The sequence below is a fragment of the Scheffersomyces spartinae genome (assembly GCF_019049425.1).
Source record: "Scheffersomyces spartinae strain ARV_011 chromosome Unknown scaffold_12, whole genome shotgun sequence".
Classification (NCBI taxonomy): domain Eukaryota; kingdom Fungi; phylum Ascomycota; class Pichiomycetes; order Serinales; family Debaryomycetaceae; genus Lizanozyma; species Lizanozyma spartinae.
Window position 1 is genome coordinate 271,652 of NW_025065059.1, and position 15,377 is coordinate 287,028.

At 38.6% G+C, this 15,377-nt stretch overlaps 8 protein-coding genes across 8 annotated transcripts; 5 read left to right on the forward strand and 3 right to left on the reverse strand.

The window, feature by feature from the left end:
- Nucleotides 1-335: 335 nt before the first annotated feature.
- Nucleotides 336-2,417, forward strand: CRZ1 (DNA-binding transcription factor; the record flags this gene model as incomplete). The annotated part of the gene is made up of 1 exon (XM_043191646.1): nt 336-2,417. The coding sequence occupies one exon, from the start codon at nt 336-338 to the stop codon at nt 2,415-2,417; it is 2,082 nt and encodes a 693-aa protein (XP_043048953.1).
- Nucleotides 2,418-2,656: 239 nt separating this feature from the next.
- Nucleotides 2,657-4,105, forward strand: SAM50 (SAM complex subunit; the record flags this gene model as incomplete). Its single annotated transcript, XM_043191647.1, has 1 exon — nt 2,657-4,105. The coding sequence occupies one exon, from the start codon at nt 2,657-2,659 to the stop codon at nt 4,103-4,105; it is 1,449 nt and encodes a 482-aa protein (XP_043048954.1).
- Nucleotides 4,106-4,153: 48 nt separating this feature from the next.
- Nucleotides 4,154-5,182, reverse strand: KQ657_000825 (phosphopantothenate--cysteine ligase; the record flags this gene model as incomplete). The annotated part of the gene is made up of 1 exon (XM_043191648.1): nt 4,154-5,182. The coding sequence occupies one exon, from the start codon at nt 5,180-5,182 to the stop codon at nt 4,154-4,156; it is 1,029 nt and encodes a 342-aa protein (XP_043048955.1).
- Nucleotides 5,183-5,350: 168 nt separating this feature from the next.
- SSN8 (cyclin-dependent protein serine/threonine kinase regulator) lies at nt 5,351-7,659 on the forward strand (the record flags this gene model as incomplete). The annotated part of the gene is made up of 5 exons (XM_043191649.1): nt 5,351-5,383; nt 5,438-5,450; nt 5,513-5,568; nt 5,634-5,838; nt 6,356-7,659. The coding sequence occupies 5 exons, from the start codon at nt 5,351-5,353 to the stop codon at nt 7,657-7,659; spliced, it is 1,611 nt and encodes a 536-aa protein (XP_043048956.1).
- Nucleotides 7,660-8,285: 626 nt separating this feature from the next.
- Nucleotides 8,286-9,191, forward strand: LAC1 (Lac1p; the record flags this gene model as incomplete). The annotated part of the gene is made up of 1 exon (XM_043191650.1): nt 8,286-9,191. The coding sequence occupies one exon, from the start codon at nt 8,286-8,288 to the stop codon at nt 9,189-9,191; it is 906 nt and encodes a 301-aa protein (XP_043048957.1).
- Nucleotides 9,192-9,357: 166 nt separating this feature from the next.
- On the reverse strand, nt 9,358-10,719 carry AVT7 (Avt7p; the record flags this gene model as incomplete). The annotated part of the gene is made up of 1 exon (XM_043191651.1): nt 9,358-10,719. The coding sequence occupies one exon, from the start codon at nt 10,717-10,719 to the stop codon at nt 9,358-9,360; it is 1,362 nt and encodes a 453-aa protein (XP_043048958.1).
- An 883-nt stretch (nt 10,720-11,602) lies between these two features.
- KIP3 (tubulin-dependent ATPase) lies at nt 11,603-14,119 on the forward strand (the record flags this gene model as incomplete). Its single annotated transcript, XM_043191652.1, has 1 exon — nt 11,603-14,119. The coding sequence occupies one exon, from the start codon at nt 11,603-11,605 to the stop codon at nt 14,117-14,119; it is 2,517 nt and encodes an 838-aa protein (XP_043048959.1).
- Nucleotides 14,120-14,375: 256 nt separating this feature from the next.
- RCT1 (Rct1p) lies at nt 14,376-14,915 on the reverse strand (the record flags this gene model as incomplete). The annotated part of the gene is made up of 1 exon (XM_043191653.1): nt 14,376-14,915. The coding sequence occupies one exon, from the start codon at nt 14,913-14,915 to the stop codon at nt 14,376-14,378; it is 540 nt and encodes a 179-aa protein (XP_043048960.1).
- Between the last annotated feature and the right edge of the window lie 462 nt (nt 14,916-15,377).

A 15,377-nucleotide genomic window follows, 5' to 3' on the forward strand; every position in this document is an offset into this window, starting at 1 on the left:
ATTCATATCCAGCCTACGTGGTGATTGTTGTGGTTAAATCGTGTTTCCACATAATCCAGTGTCTGGTTCTTATATTTGTCTCTGCATATATTCGTGGTTTTTATTTATCATTTATTTACGTACCCTCATCGTATTTACATTCAACTATTCTATCAGTTGGTTGCTGCTGCTTTTTGACTACCACAGGCTTATAATAATATTGTTGACTGCACTTTGAACGTTTTGTGTGGTTGTGCCAAGTATATCTTGTTTATTTATTCCTAGTGGCTTTCTGCTGTTATACCCTTCCGTTCCGAACGACCGTCAAAATTCACTCCATCATCAGGTGTACTTAAATGTCTGTTCCCTATAACCAAAAAGACGACAGTAATGGCGTTTACGATATGGTCAATTTATCACCGCCACCCGCATTGCCGAATACCGCACATCAATTGACCTCTGTCCATGCTCAAGGACGCATGAGTCAATCACAGGGAGCATATGGCTTTCTCAATGGCACTGAATCACTTGGAGATCCAGATTCATCTGCTTCTGCGGGGCAAGTCCTAATGAATGACACATTAAACGCTAACTATATGCCAGCTCCCAATAATTCTACTAAGTTAAACCATAATGAAGGAGTCAACAACAATTCTATGGGTTTCAACCCCAATAATACTTCAGGCCATATAAATCAAAATTTGCCATATGGCTCCCAAGGAGGAAATAGCAATGCCCGTAATACCAATAGCGGCGATCGGCAAACTGCTCCTCAGATAACTGGTCAATTATCAATGCAACAAGACTTTATTTCAATTGGCCAACCTCCTTCCTATCAAGGGCATAATAATTTGTATTTGGATGTGGATGAATATCTATCGGATGCAGAGGCTGCTGCGTTTGAAGCAGACTTTTTGGGAGTAGCCCCTGGTTCAGATTTAAATCCTGAAATTATACTCTCAAAGCCTGCACCCACTAACTACTCATCTAATGGACTATCTATCCAAGGTATGAATTACTTATCTCCCTCAAATCATTTAACCATTAACAGAGGGCATAAGAGACTGGCTTCTCTGGTTCATTCAGAATACGATCAAGCTACTCGAGTGGACTATTTGGACCCTAAATCTCCTGCTGCTAGCTCATTCTCATCACATTCTTTGTATTCAGATTATCTGAATAATAACGAACCAACTTCTCCTTTCCAGGATGCAATATCACACTTCTCAAATAATTACTCAGATTTGGGTGACGATGAGAATAACACTAACTCTGCAAATGCAGATCCTGAAGTTAAGTTGGAAGAGAGCTATTTAGTTCCAAGCAGCCAATATAACGCCCCCAATTCATTTGACACGGAAATACTGCTAGGGGGTTCCATATCTTCAAGTAACTTGATCGGACTAACTGATTCTCCGCAAATGACTTCCCCTGGTGGTACCCCACTAGAAGGTGTAAAGACAAAAGCAATGTTACCGGAGGTTGCACTTACTGTAAGCAACTTGAATACATTCGAGCAATTGCAATACACCAATAGGGACCCTTTGCCAAACTACAATGCTGATGGAATTAGGGTAGCTATAAATCAAGCCCCAGAAGAGGTCGCAGCCAAAACCCCATCTTTGTTTTCTAATTCCTCGGCCAATTCCTCGATTCATGATACCAAGACTGAAAAGCTTGCCAACCTTTCACGGAGTAGTTCTAATCAAAATGCTAACCTGACCCATTTACTTCCAAATTCAAGTTACTTGGGAAATAACAGATTGTCAGTGGAAGACTTGGACTCTGATCTTCTTAACATTGATAATAATTCAGTTAGACGAGGGAGAAAGAAATCTATATCGGAAAGATCTAGCTCGAAATCGCCTTTACGAAACCGTTCGAAATCGCTGTATTCTGATGGTGGTGAAGAACAGGGGTTGAATCCTATTTCTTCTCGTGAAAAAATGCTTGAACTTGCAAGTCCGAACCAATCGTCTAAAAGAACTCAGAAACACCCGTCGTTATTTGCTTGTGATTTATGTGGAAAACTGTTTACTCGACCATATAATTTAAAATCTCATTACAGGACACATACTGATGAAAGACCCTTCATATGTTCTGTCTGTGGTAAAGCCTTTGCACGACAGCACGACAGGAAAAGACATGAAGACTTACATCTGGGGGAAAAGAAATTTCAATGCAAGGGTTTCCTTAGAAACGGAAGTGAATATGGATGTGGACGAAAGTTTGCTAGAGCAGATGCTTTGAGACGCCATTTCCAGACAGAAGCAGGTAAGAATTGTATCCGACTATTAGTTGAAGAAGATGCTTTAGAGAAGAAGAATGGTGGACCGGGAAGTGAAATTTTAGCAAGTTTAACAACTCCATCCACAAGTAGTGAGGGATACTTAAGTCCTACTACTATTCCGCAAGTAGCCATTTCTCCCCCTGAATGACATTATCTATAATTTCTCTATTTAGTTATTTATATATTGTATATTTATTGTATAACTATTGATTAATTATTGTTGTTAGTCAAAGTCGGTCATAGTGCGGTTAAGTTTGCAGAATGTCGCACAATAAATCAATAATAGTAAAATGTCTCTGTGACAGTGAAGAGTCCAGACGTATTGTAAGTACCATCAACTATCACTCCGCTACAAAGCTTCTTAACTTAGGAAGTTATACATCCAATATGAGGGCCCTAGAAGATGACTTAGAAGATAGATTGCTGAAATTGCAAGATTCCAAAGATGATAAGAATAAGACTCCTCTGGAAAAGGCGTTGGAAAAGCTTCTTAATGACAAACAAGAGTTGATGTTAGAACAAAACAGGCGATACCTTACTGCTCTCTTTGAAGATCAACTGCTGGCACCTATAAAGATCCGAAATGCTCAAGTGACCAATTCTCAATCATTTCGCTCATCTTTTATTCGAGCTCAATTACAACCTCTTCTTAAGTCCAACATCAACACGCTTTCAAATTTCTTTGAAGCAATTGATGAAAGCACCAGGAACTTACTCAAGTCCAGATTAGTGGATAATGTTGTTATAAGTATCCAGACGCTTCCTCGGAACTATTATAACCGTCATAAACCTTCAATTGAAGTAGTTCCTATTTTCCAAGTTATTCCAGTAAAACGATTCTTTGCCAAATCAGGAACCAATATTGGCAATGGTGAAGGTGACACTTATATTCAGTTTCAATTTAAGAATCTTTGGGGAGGAGCTGAAAACATTTCCTTTGATGCTACAACAGGAACCAAGACATCTCTGTCATATTTAGTTAACTATACTCAACCATTATTCAATAATGTCGCATATTTGATGGAGAATTTATGGTATCGAAACACCCGACTGCTTGAATGGATTCAAAGTGAAGTTCAAACAACAGGAACCACATTACGATGCTCTACACAGTACGATGGGCCATGGAACCATGATTTGCTGATGGAAGCAAGTTGGAGAGTATTAAACAATCTCAATTCAAAGGCAGATGATGTTCTTCTTGGTGCCGGGAGTGATTTCAAAAAAAGTATAAATTATACTGGAGTGCACGATACTAGAGATGCAAAAATACTTCCAACCAGTGGGAAATTACTCAAGTGGTCCTTTGAATTAAATCCGTGGTCGTATTTCAAGCTGGCATTTGAAGCTCAATTTGCCCATAAGTTGAATGCTAACCACTCTATTCTTTTCAAAACGAAATCTGGAGCCTTATATCCATTTACAGACGTTTCAAACATTCTTGATAGGTTTAATATCGGGGGTCCAAACGATGTCCGTTCATTCATGATGAATGGATTAGGTCCAAAGCAATTTGCATCTTCAGTTGGTGGAGATATCTTTATCAATGGGGGTATTTCTATGATTTCCAAATTACCTGGTGTTCCTGTCGATTCTGGTTTCAAATTACACACTTTTATAAACGGTGGCAGACTAATTGCTTGTGACAAATCAAAAGGTGTCTACGGTAATGTTAGAGAATTATTAGATGGAGGGTCTCTTAGTACTGGGCTAGGGATTTTGTACAATCATCCAGCCGCTAGATTTGAGTTGAACTTGGTATTCCCCTTGGTGGCTCATAAAAGAGACAGTCTAAGAAAGGGTGTTGAAGCAGGTATTGGAATTTCCTTCTTGTAAATAGGTATTTCAAATAACTAAATTCTTTAATAGACAATAGTAGGTTTTCTAATTATTTTGTTTACTTTTTATCCACTGATCATGGGCCTCAATAACCTTGGGAATCATTATGCTTTCAATTTCAACATTTTTCCCAATTTGTTCTTCGGTCAACCGTACCCAATTTTCGTCCTTAAGTGTAACAAATACCACTTCTTTCTTTCTAGTTTGAAGTAAGTTTCCTATAACCAATTGATGCTGGTATCTTTCCAAAGCACCTATAGCCTTCTTGATCAATATCAGACTATCAGTCTCCAATTTAAACGACACAATCATAGCAGTAGGAGCCCAATTATCCACCAATCTACTTAAAAACTTTGGAACTTGCTCTAAATTGACAATCAAAGTTCCTGATGTTTGGCTTTGGATCTTATGTTCTGGCATTCTTGAATGGGGTAAAAAGAAATCAGACACGGCAGCAGCAAGGAAAAAAAGGGCTCTTGATTCTAATTTAGATAAAACACCCGATATGGTTTTCAAGGTATACAAATATTGATTGACAGTAGTGAAGGGCACCAATAAAAGGGAGTTGGATTCCTTAGCTGCATTATACTTTCGAAGCACTACTAGCATTTCATCGGCAAAGTTGGGGTTGATTTCAACTCTGTTATTGGCTTCCGTCATATAGTCAAGAAAGCAATTGGTAGTATGGCTATAATGTCTTGAATATGGAAGTAAACTGAATTCTCTATGCAAAAAGACAACAGCATAACCGAGTTCCAAAAAGTATTCTGCAGATGTTGCACCTCTCGTACCAGCACTGAAGTTATCGATGAATCTCACCGTATTATTCTCCAATGGCACAGTAGTACCTCCACTGGTGACCAAGACTACTTTCTTCCCTGTATTCTTGATATGGTAATCGATAAACTCTGAGATTTCCGCTTCTATCTCTCCCAAGTACGTGGGAGGTTTATGAGTATTGAAGTAAACATCTTCATCCAGAAGCTGCGCTATGGGGAAATCCGGAATTCTTCGATCTATGGCAGAGTCAGCATCAGGATACGACGTATGGAACGATTTGGGCAACGGTGGCATGGCTGCTGTGTATAGATTCAGTATAACCCAATACAACCAATAAGTGAACTTGCACCTAAAAGTTCGTTCTTGGGTATCCGTTTTAGGACGGGGACACATCCGCGGTGCCCCACAAATAAATCGGCTGTTTAGTCACCTAGAACGAGTAGCCGGCTCCAATACAAAACCATGACCATCACCAATCCAGTGGTGTTTCTCGATGTAAGTACACTGATAGAGCTTAAAGGTCAATAATGGCGTACTAACATTTCTTAGGTTCAACATGGTGGTAAGTGTCCATTGATATGAATAGGTTTTCTGAACCAATTGTACTAACGACATCATCACTAGATCGCACGCTAGGCAGAATCAAGATTGAACTCTACGCTAAAGAACTACCCAAGTACGTATGATAGCAGGAGTATCGGTTGCCAACATTACGCTGTATATATACCGATTTGTTACTAACGAGGAGAGAACTTGTGAGAATTTCCGTCAGCTTTGCACAGGTGAATATAGAGAACTAAACCAGCCCACGGGGTATAAGAATGCGCCTTTTCACCGAATAATCAAGGGATTCATGCTTCAGGGAGGGGATTTTGTACGGGGCAACGGGCTTGGAACTAAATGCATTTATGGATCCGACACTTTTGAAGATGAGAGTTTCACTTATGATCGTACGTATTGAGTGTCAATTGCCACTATTCTTTCAGGTACTAACAAAATCTTCCAAATAGACACAAAATATGCTGTGGCTATGGCTAACAAAGGCCCCAATTCCAACGGGTGCCAGTTTTTTATCTGTTTGAAGCGCTTACCACATCTTGATGGGAAACATGTGGTGTTTGGAAAGGTGATCGAAGGCTATGATATCGTGGATCAGATGGAATTGGTAGGTGTAAATTCCTCCGATGAACCGCAACAACCAGTTCGTATTATAGAATGCGGTGAGATGTAATCAAACCGAACGTGTACCCATACCAATACCCATTATATAATTCCAATTCTATAACATTATCTATACTTTGCAATGTAATCGCCAATGAACTTTCTTGATACGCGGATAAATATTTATCCCGGATGGAGTCTTAGAAAAATGCACCACTGTATTTGGGAACCAGCTATTTGATTTACCAATAGGATCGGAATCACCCCAGTTAACCTTATATCCTACTCCTAGTGACACTGAACTAGAGCCTCAGCACAGCATGTCTGCAGATTTCTGGAGCTCAACCCAGAGAAGCAAATGGCAATTGACCCGGACATCCCTAGTCGAGGCAAGACGGAAAGTACTACTACTTGAGAAGAAGTTGATCAAGAATGGACTCATCCAAGACTATCCCAACGTATTATATGATTACAACATGCGAATATATCTTCATAATTTGATTATTAAACTTGGAAGACGGTTGAATATTCGTCAAGTGGCCTTAGCCAGTGCCGAAATATACCTTACAAGATTTCTTACTAGAGTTTCACTTAAAGAAATTAATGTATACTTACTTGTGACAACATGTTTGTATGTGGCTTGCAAAATAGAAGAATGCCCACATCATATACGGTTGATAACCTCTGAGGCTCGGAATTTATGGCCAGAATATATACCTCATGATGTTACCAAGCTAGCTGAATTTGAATTTTACTTGATTGAAGAAATGGATTCATTACTCTTTTTACATCATCCATATAATTCATTATTTCAAATTAGAGATTATCTAGAACATCGTTCTGACTACTATGGTTTAGTTTTAAGTGCAGAAGAATTACAGAATAGCTGGTCTATTATTAATGATAGCTACATTACTGACTTGCATTTACTATTTCCTCCTCATATAATAGCCGTGGTTGCCATTTATATCACCATTGTACTCAAGAAGAATCTAATGTTGATACGAGGAAATAACCACATAGAGAATAGCTCAAATCCAGTGGACAATGAAACACAGAAGGAGAAAAGCGGACCTAGATGGAATAAGAATAATACCGGTGGGGGGGTCAATGATATTATAGAATACATGCTGATCAGAGCCAATGATCAAGGTCTTAGTAATAATCCCAGTAATAGAGTCCAAAACACTACTACTATGAATGGCAATAATATTTCACTGTCCAATAATAACAATGGCCAATCTCAAAACAACAATATGATTGCTCCTAATAACAATAATACTAGTAATGATTCTAGTTCTGTTTCGACTACTCAAAATAAATCTGTTTCTACGCGATCTGGACAGCCATTACGACAGTCACAAGATGCCACAAATATCATTGAAACCAAGGGAAACCTCCAGAATGAACATCATTTCCAAGATCTCCAGGAAGTTGATGAAGATACAATACGTATAAATAAGTTCATGAAGTTTCTAACTGATAGTCACATCAATTTAGATGAAGTCGTCGAGGTGATGCAGGATATAATCAACTTGTATGTGGTGTGGAATCGATATCATGAGGCTGGCGTTAAACGGACGCTACAATACATGCTTCTCAAACGATAGTAAGCCCGACTAAAAAAGCCTATGTCTCTAGATGAATGTTATAGCAGGATAACTCATAAAATGAATGTAAATCATATGAGGTGCGCCTTCACTATATGCAGTGCCGTAGGAAATATTTGTGTCAGACAAAACGATTTGTAGGCACAATTGCAAGCAATAATATGGCGCGAATTTCAAACTTCAGACATTTTCCAATTCCATTCGTATGGTAGTAGCCGTTCATAGTTTCGATTTTGGGTACATTCTTTGAGAAAAAAGTCGGATTTGTTATACGTAGGAATGTCCCAAGCTCTTTTTACTTATTGTAGGAATATTCATGTAGTTAAGGTGCCATACAAATACAAATGAGGAAAGAAATATTTGAGAGGGCTCATCGGACACTAATTGATACAAAACTGACTTGTGTCTGTAGTGGAATTGTCAGAATTGTAATATTTTGATGGAAATTGATTTTGTTTTGAAAACGTACACTCTTTCCATGCTAGACAGTCATCGAGTCGTCAAGTATCGCCATGGGCAAGCAGGGCTATGATCAGTCGACAAGGGCTGCTATTGAGCGGCAGCAGTTGCCTGTGTCTGGACTCATTCTTTTATTACTATACTCGACACACGCATTTGTTCCCAGTATGAGATGGTTAACAGATAAGATGGTTCACTTGCAATATCAAAGAGGACCCAATGCCTATGGGATCGGTATCGATGACGCATACTTTGTAGTGAACGTTATGATCACTCTAACATTCTTTCGTTCGTTTGTGATGCAACTTATTTTGAACCCAATGGCTGAAGAATGGTTCCATATTCGTTCTAAGAAAGCTAAAGTCAGATTCGCTGAGCAAGGTTGGTGTCTCATCTATTATTCGTTTCTGTTCATATATGGTCTTGTGCTTTATTGGAATGCGCCCTACAGACATAATATCGATTACATATATATTGGCTGGCCTCATACATCCATGACCTATTGGTTTAAAGCATATTATTTGATAGCCATTGGATTTTGGCTGCTGATGATTTTTGTTCTATGGGTTGAAGAAAAGAGACATGACCATTATCAAATGTTCTGTCATCATATAATTACTAGTAATTTGATTATTGGTTCTTATTACTATTATTTCACCTCCATTGGCCATCCAATCTTGATGATCATGGATTCAGTTGACGTGTTACTTTGTACTGCTAAATTACTAAAATATTGTGGGTTTTCAAAGCTGTGTGATGCTATGTTTGTAATATTTATGATGGGGTGGATCATTTTGAGACATGGGGTTTATAACTACTTGTTTTATCATGCATGGACTAAATCAGTATACTTGATGAAAGATGGTGAGTGTAAACCTGGTGAAAACCAAGAACGGTGTTGGACGATGACCGTGATTTGGGTATTTCTTGCGTTGTTAGCAAGCTTGCAAGCGATTACAATGGTTTGGATGTACTCCATAGCCAAAGTTGCCTATAGAGTTATTACTGGTAATGGAGCTGAAGATGTTAGGTCTGATGAAGATGATACAGATAGTGATAAGAAAACTTTATAGAGTGCAAGCTTGCAGCATCCTTCAAATCTGTAACATATAGAATATAAATATGGGACTTGGTATGGGCCTAGGTTATGCGTCATTGTAAGGCATAGAATAAATAAATAGATATGATTGAATATTTAATTTTAATAATTTCATATAAAGACTTACCTAATTTCTCTCCTTAATACTTATCCATCACCAATATGACATACAAGCATACAAACATCACCGCAAATCCCCAAATAACCAATAGGAACGATAAACTTTGTAAAAGCCGTTGTCCATGTGTTGGTTGTGAGGTTTCAGCACCAATTAATTTGTAACCAAATAATCCTGGTAAAATAAATGAAATGGCAGTGGAACCTGTTGCTCCAACAACAGCTAACACAAGTGCAAACGACAGAAGAGATAATGCTAATGCATACCCTGCAACCAAGAGACCAATGGTAATAATTACAAACCTCTTTTGTGGCAAGGGGACAATGCAAGCCTCGTGACCAGGAATCTTAGATTGTACTAGTGCCAACTCCAAGCCAACTTCTAATTGACTTTCAGTTTCACTAAGAATTTGTTCGTCATTCAAAAGCCTTGTTTCCTCTGTAACAGACGACAATGATGATTTCTTATCGTTACAATGCTTGAACCAATGATAAACATTGTTAACCGAGATTCTAGCAGGATGTAACATCAAAGGGAAACTGAATAGCACCATAAATACAATACAGAATCTCCCAAATGTAGTTGACAATCCTGGAGCATAATGTAAAATAACATTGCCACTAACATTGTCCCCAAAAGTTAAATAGCCACATAAGCCAAATACAATGAAGATACCGGATGAGATGATAACTGCACCATTAATCAATACGGTCAAGCTTGGTAAGGAGTTATCCTTAGCTTCGTTTATTATGGAAAACATGTTTTGATGGCCAGTGAAAGCAAATACGATAATTGAAAATGTACTAAAGACTCCACTAAAGTTTGGAGGAAACAACTCTACTTCACCTCGTTGTTCAATTGGAACCACTCCTAGTAAATAGTTTATAATAACCAACAGGACCATGTAAAAAATTGCAAATAAGCCCAATATTGAAGTATATTTCAAACTATCCAAATTCTTTAAGAACAGAAGTGGCACCAAAACAACAGATGTAAGGGCAACGAAGAAAGTTCTCAAATGTTCATCAGTAACAAACGGGAGATGTGGAATGATTGTAGGCATCAAATCGCCAACCAAAACCAAGTAACTAATTGCACATCCAAAGCATTGAATAGCTATGGCAATATCAAAAAGGACGTTCAAAGACGGGTATGAAATAGAGCATACATTAAAGAAAGTAGCATGACCCACGGGAACATATCTACTGACATATGCTTGAATAAATAAACCAAATCCTGATGTGGCAGCCGCTAAAAGAATAATAAGAGTCCCTACTATTAAGCCATCCGTTGAATAAGCCAAAGGCATAGAGAGCATTCCTGCTCCAATAATAGTCTTTATTAGACTTACCGAGGAAGATACTACGTCTGCCTTCCGTTCCATAGTATCTGAGTGTCTCTAATGGAATGACAGACAAAAAATATACTATAGCAGTCAGGTTATGGCTTTTCTTTCTTACTATATCTCACCAAGATCTTCTTCGCAATTGCAATAGTACAGACTGAGCTTGATAATAATTAAAACACTTTAGAATAATGTATTGTTGCTTACGATCACTTAAACTGTGGAGACTGGTTTTATTTCTGTCTGTCTCCACCCTATTTTTTGTTCCTAACAAAGGTCGTTATAGTGCGAAGCCATTCTTTAAACGAAATTGCACGGTGTTGAAGAAGGATAATAATAAGAACAGAGGTAGATATGCAGTCCACTCTAAAAACCTTCTCCTTCTTCTGCATTAGAAGAGTAGAGAACTTTGGAGCTCACTATCTCATCAAAGGTCTGTCTTGTTGCGTCCACCATGACAAGTTACGGTTAGCGAGCTCTTGTACAAATGATACGATTGATTCATGTCTAAACAAGTACAGTATTGTATTTTGGATTTAGATAACGCTGGCGAGGACTGAAGCTGAGCATTTGAATATTCTGATGGTCCAACTTGCTTCATATAAAAGCCCATAATCTAACCAGTAGTATAGACAATCGGTTTGAATTATATATGTATTCTTGGATTTAGTTGGTCGAGTTCAGTTGTCGACCAGCTACTGACTCTCACCGACGCAATCAGAAGCACGCGCGCGACCCAAACTTTTCGTTTTGGGTTTGTTTATGTAAACTACGCTAAATCCTCTAACAATAACGACATAACAGTCATACAAAATACCCTTCTAGATTAACTTCGTACTTTGCATTTGTCTAGCTAAAAGTCCGATATTCACGATATTCACTACAACTTGAAAGTTACGCAAATCATCAACCTGCTAATGGAATGAGCACACCAAGCATCCCAAGCTCTGGATCTGGTGCTAGGCAGTCTTCCATTACTGTAGCTGTTAGAGTAAGACCATTTACAATTCTCGAAGAACAAAAGCTAGTGGCTGCAGACGAAGGCAGCGCATTCTTTGGTGATGGCTCTCTTTCAAATAATACAAATACACTGGCAGCTGCCAATGCAAACACATACGCTCAAGGCGGTCTACGAAAGATCATCGAAGTAGTAGATGATAAAATGTTGATATTTGATCCGTCCAGAACAAATCCCTTAGCTAGAATGCAGCAGAATGCCTTCCCCAATACTAAAACCAGAATACGGGAACATCGCTTTGTTTTTGATAGGCTTTTTGATACAACGACTCCTCAAGAAGATGTATATAATGCAACAACTCGTCCTTTGCTTGATTCCATACTTGAAGGGTTCAATGCAACTGTGTTTGCATATGGAGCTACTGGATGTGGTAAAACCCATACCATTCTGGGTACAGAGAATGATCCAGGTATTATATTCCTCACAATGAAAGAGTTATATGAACGAATTGATGAATTAAGAAACGATAGAGTCTTTGAAGTGACGTTATCGTATTTGGAAATATATAATGAAACTATAAGGGATTTGTTACAACCAGAAACCGAGCATCGTCGTTTGATACTACGTGAAGATTCAAATAATAGGATTTCTGTATCAAATCTCCTGTGTGTTCAACCTCAATCAGTAGAAGAAGTCATGAATTTGATTCTTCAAGGAAACGCCAACAGAACATCTTCTCCTACAGAAGCAAATGCAACATCATCTCGTTCTCATGCTGTCCTTCAAATAAATATTATGCAACGACCCAAGACGGCAGATATCGTTGAAAGTCATACTTACGCAACCTTATCAATAATTGACCTTGCAGGAAGTGAAAGGGCAGCAGCTACAAGAAATAGAGGAATCAGGCTTAATGAAGGGGCTAATATAAATAAATCTTTATTGGCTTTAGGAAATTGCATAAATGCATTATGTGATCCTAGGCGAAGAAATCATGTTCCATACCGTGATTCAAAACTCACCCGACTATTGAAGTTTTCTCTTGGTGGAAATTGTAAAACGGTTATGATTGTCTGTGTGTCCCCTTCTTCCCACCATTACGATGAAACTTTGAATACACTCAAATATGCCAACAGAGCAAAAGAGATTAAAACAAAAGTCATAAGAAATCAACAAAATTTAGACCGTCATGTTGGATCTTATTTAAAAATGATAACGGAGCAAAAAATGGAGATATTGGATTTAAAACTGAGAGAATCTCGTATTGTTGAAGAAGAGCTACAGAAGCAAAATAATATAAATGAAAAGTGTATTAATGAGTTAAGACTTCTGATTACAAATATTCAACGGTCAATAGAGTCTCAGACACAGGATAAGTGGAGAAGATATTTTGTACTTGCTAAGAGAAAGATATTATTTACTCATAAAGTTGGTACAGAAAGTCTTATTGAGAGCCTCCAAGAATCGGATGATGCTAATGCGGTTCCCGAATATGACTTCTTCTTAAATAAATGCCACGAGTTGTTGCAGAAACTAGAAGGTCAAATAGCTCAATTAGAAGCACAATATTCTGAGCCTAATCAACTTGATCATATTCTTGATAAGTCAGCCAACCAAGTATTGAAGAAACTCAAAGAAATGGAGGGATGGAACGAAGGTCATACTAGTTTATTTCAAGATAGCATTGAATTATTGAATGATTACGTGTTAAAGGATATCCTTCTTAACTCTTCTGTCCTCTCGGATTATCTTGCCAAAGAATTGACCGAGTTTCAATATATTCACAAGAATTTTATTTCTGTTATCAAATCTGCTGATCCAAAAGTTGCTTTACAGAGTATTACAAATTCGATTCAAAATATTCTTGATGGAGAACTAGACAGTGCCTTAGAATCGCTCACCTCTGAATTCATGCAACAAAAAGTCAATCCAGAAACAACGATCCCAAATTTAGACAATGTTCTCAACAACAATCCATCATCATTTATTCCAAGACAACGACAGGTGAGTGGTAGTAAACGTAGTTTTGATTCTCCGTTGAAGGTTTCACCGCCGGCGAAAAAGAAGTTTGCACCCATAGACCATATGCTAGCCGGTTACAGTGAGAGGACGTTGGCAATTCCAAAAAAGGTTCGTTGGGATGCGAATGTTCCAAGTAGTGACGTTGGAAGCATCGCTGATTTGAGTATGGATGAGCAGCAGTTTAGAAGTGAGGATGATGCATCAATCTTGATTGATGATAAATTACTTGATTCTCCCAATTCATCTATATTACATGATGATTCTACACCGGCTCATGGATTATCAGGAACTCTGGGAAATAATAGTTTATTTTTCAATAGGAGACTTTCAATGTCCCTTTCTGAGAACTCTGGAGACGGGAAGACCCATGACACTACACGTTCCATTCGTACTCCGCAATTGAATGTTGGAGCAGCTAGTACAAAGCTGTTAATTGTAGATGGTGAGGGTTCGCAATAGATCAGGTTGATGGGCACTACCACGTTTTGGTTATACAGGAAATATGTAACGTGGAGAATGGTATTTTACATGGAAAATATATTTCAAGGAGCATAGAGGAACAGAAGTCAAATTCGTTAGAATGAATGTAACAAAGTAAAGGGATTATACAAATTCACAAATTATCAATAACATCAATTGGCAAACATTGAGAATAAAGAATGTGTTAAGAAATCCATGCCATAGAATCTAACACGGTATAGAAAATCTAATAGACTTACCATCTGCCACCTTGACCACCCTGGTTGTAACCACCTTGACCACCCTGGTTGTAACCACCTTGACCACCTTGGTTGTAACCACCTTGATTGTAGCCTGGGCCACCTTGGTTGTAACCACCTGGGCCACCTTGATTGTAACCACCTGGGCCACCTTGGTTGTAACCACCTGGGCCACCTTGGTTGTAATCACCTGGACCACCTTGATTGTAGCCACCTTCGTTATGATGACCTCCACTGTTGAAGTCATCTACACCGCGGCCGTGATTGCCTTTTTTACCATGCTTCATTTTGCCTTCAATGAAATCTTCAATCTTATTTGCAACAAATGCACCGGCTGCGGCACCTCCAATACCTCCCATGGTACCATGACCCGACTTACCACCCATCTTGTTACCTGCAACACCTCCAGCTACAGAGCCTACAATAGATGACACGAGGCCACGGTCACCTTGTTCACCCAGTTCAGTTTGGTCGTATTGAGGCTTCTTGTCAACCTCACCTTGGTCACCGGAAGAATAGAAATCGTTTGCAGACATAGTTTAATAATTGAGTTCCTTCAATTGAGTAGTCAATTACTTATTCATTAGCAGGAAAGAAAGCAATTATGTTGATATTTATACTTTCAGCCGAATCGGGGAACGTTAGTTGCCCTAGACATGGTTTGGTCGTCGACACTACACCCAAGTGAGATTTCGTTTGGACTTAGCTATTAACAGTACGCAGCATTTGAGGAGGTGACTGTGCAGTAGTGATGCAGCTCAAAGACCGCTAAGCCGATATTCGTTAAGTTTTACTTAGATTTATTCGCAGGCCTCCTTTCTGGCTTAGTTCCAAGTTACCTCCAGTTGGCTTAAAGGCACTTTCAGCTCATGACCTACGGTATACTAAGCTTTTCCCAACAGTACAAAACTTATTGCACTTTCTGTTCCCGCTTTAGAACACTCAATCCGTAGTCCAAAACCAGGTTGTAATTGTGTGACTACGTTGTCATCACACAT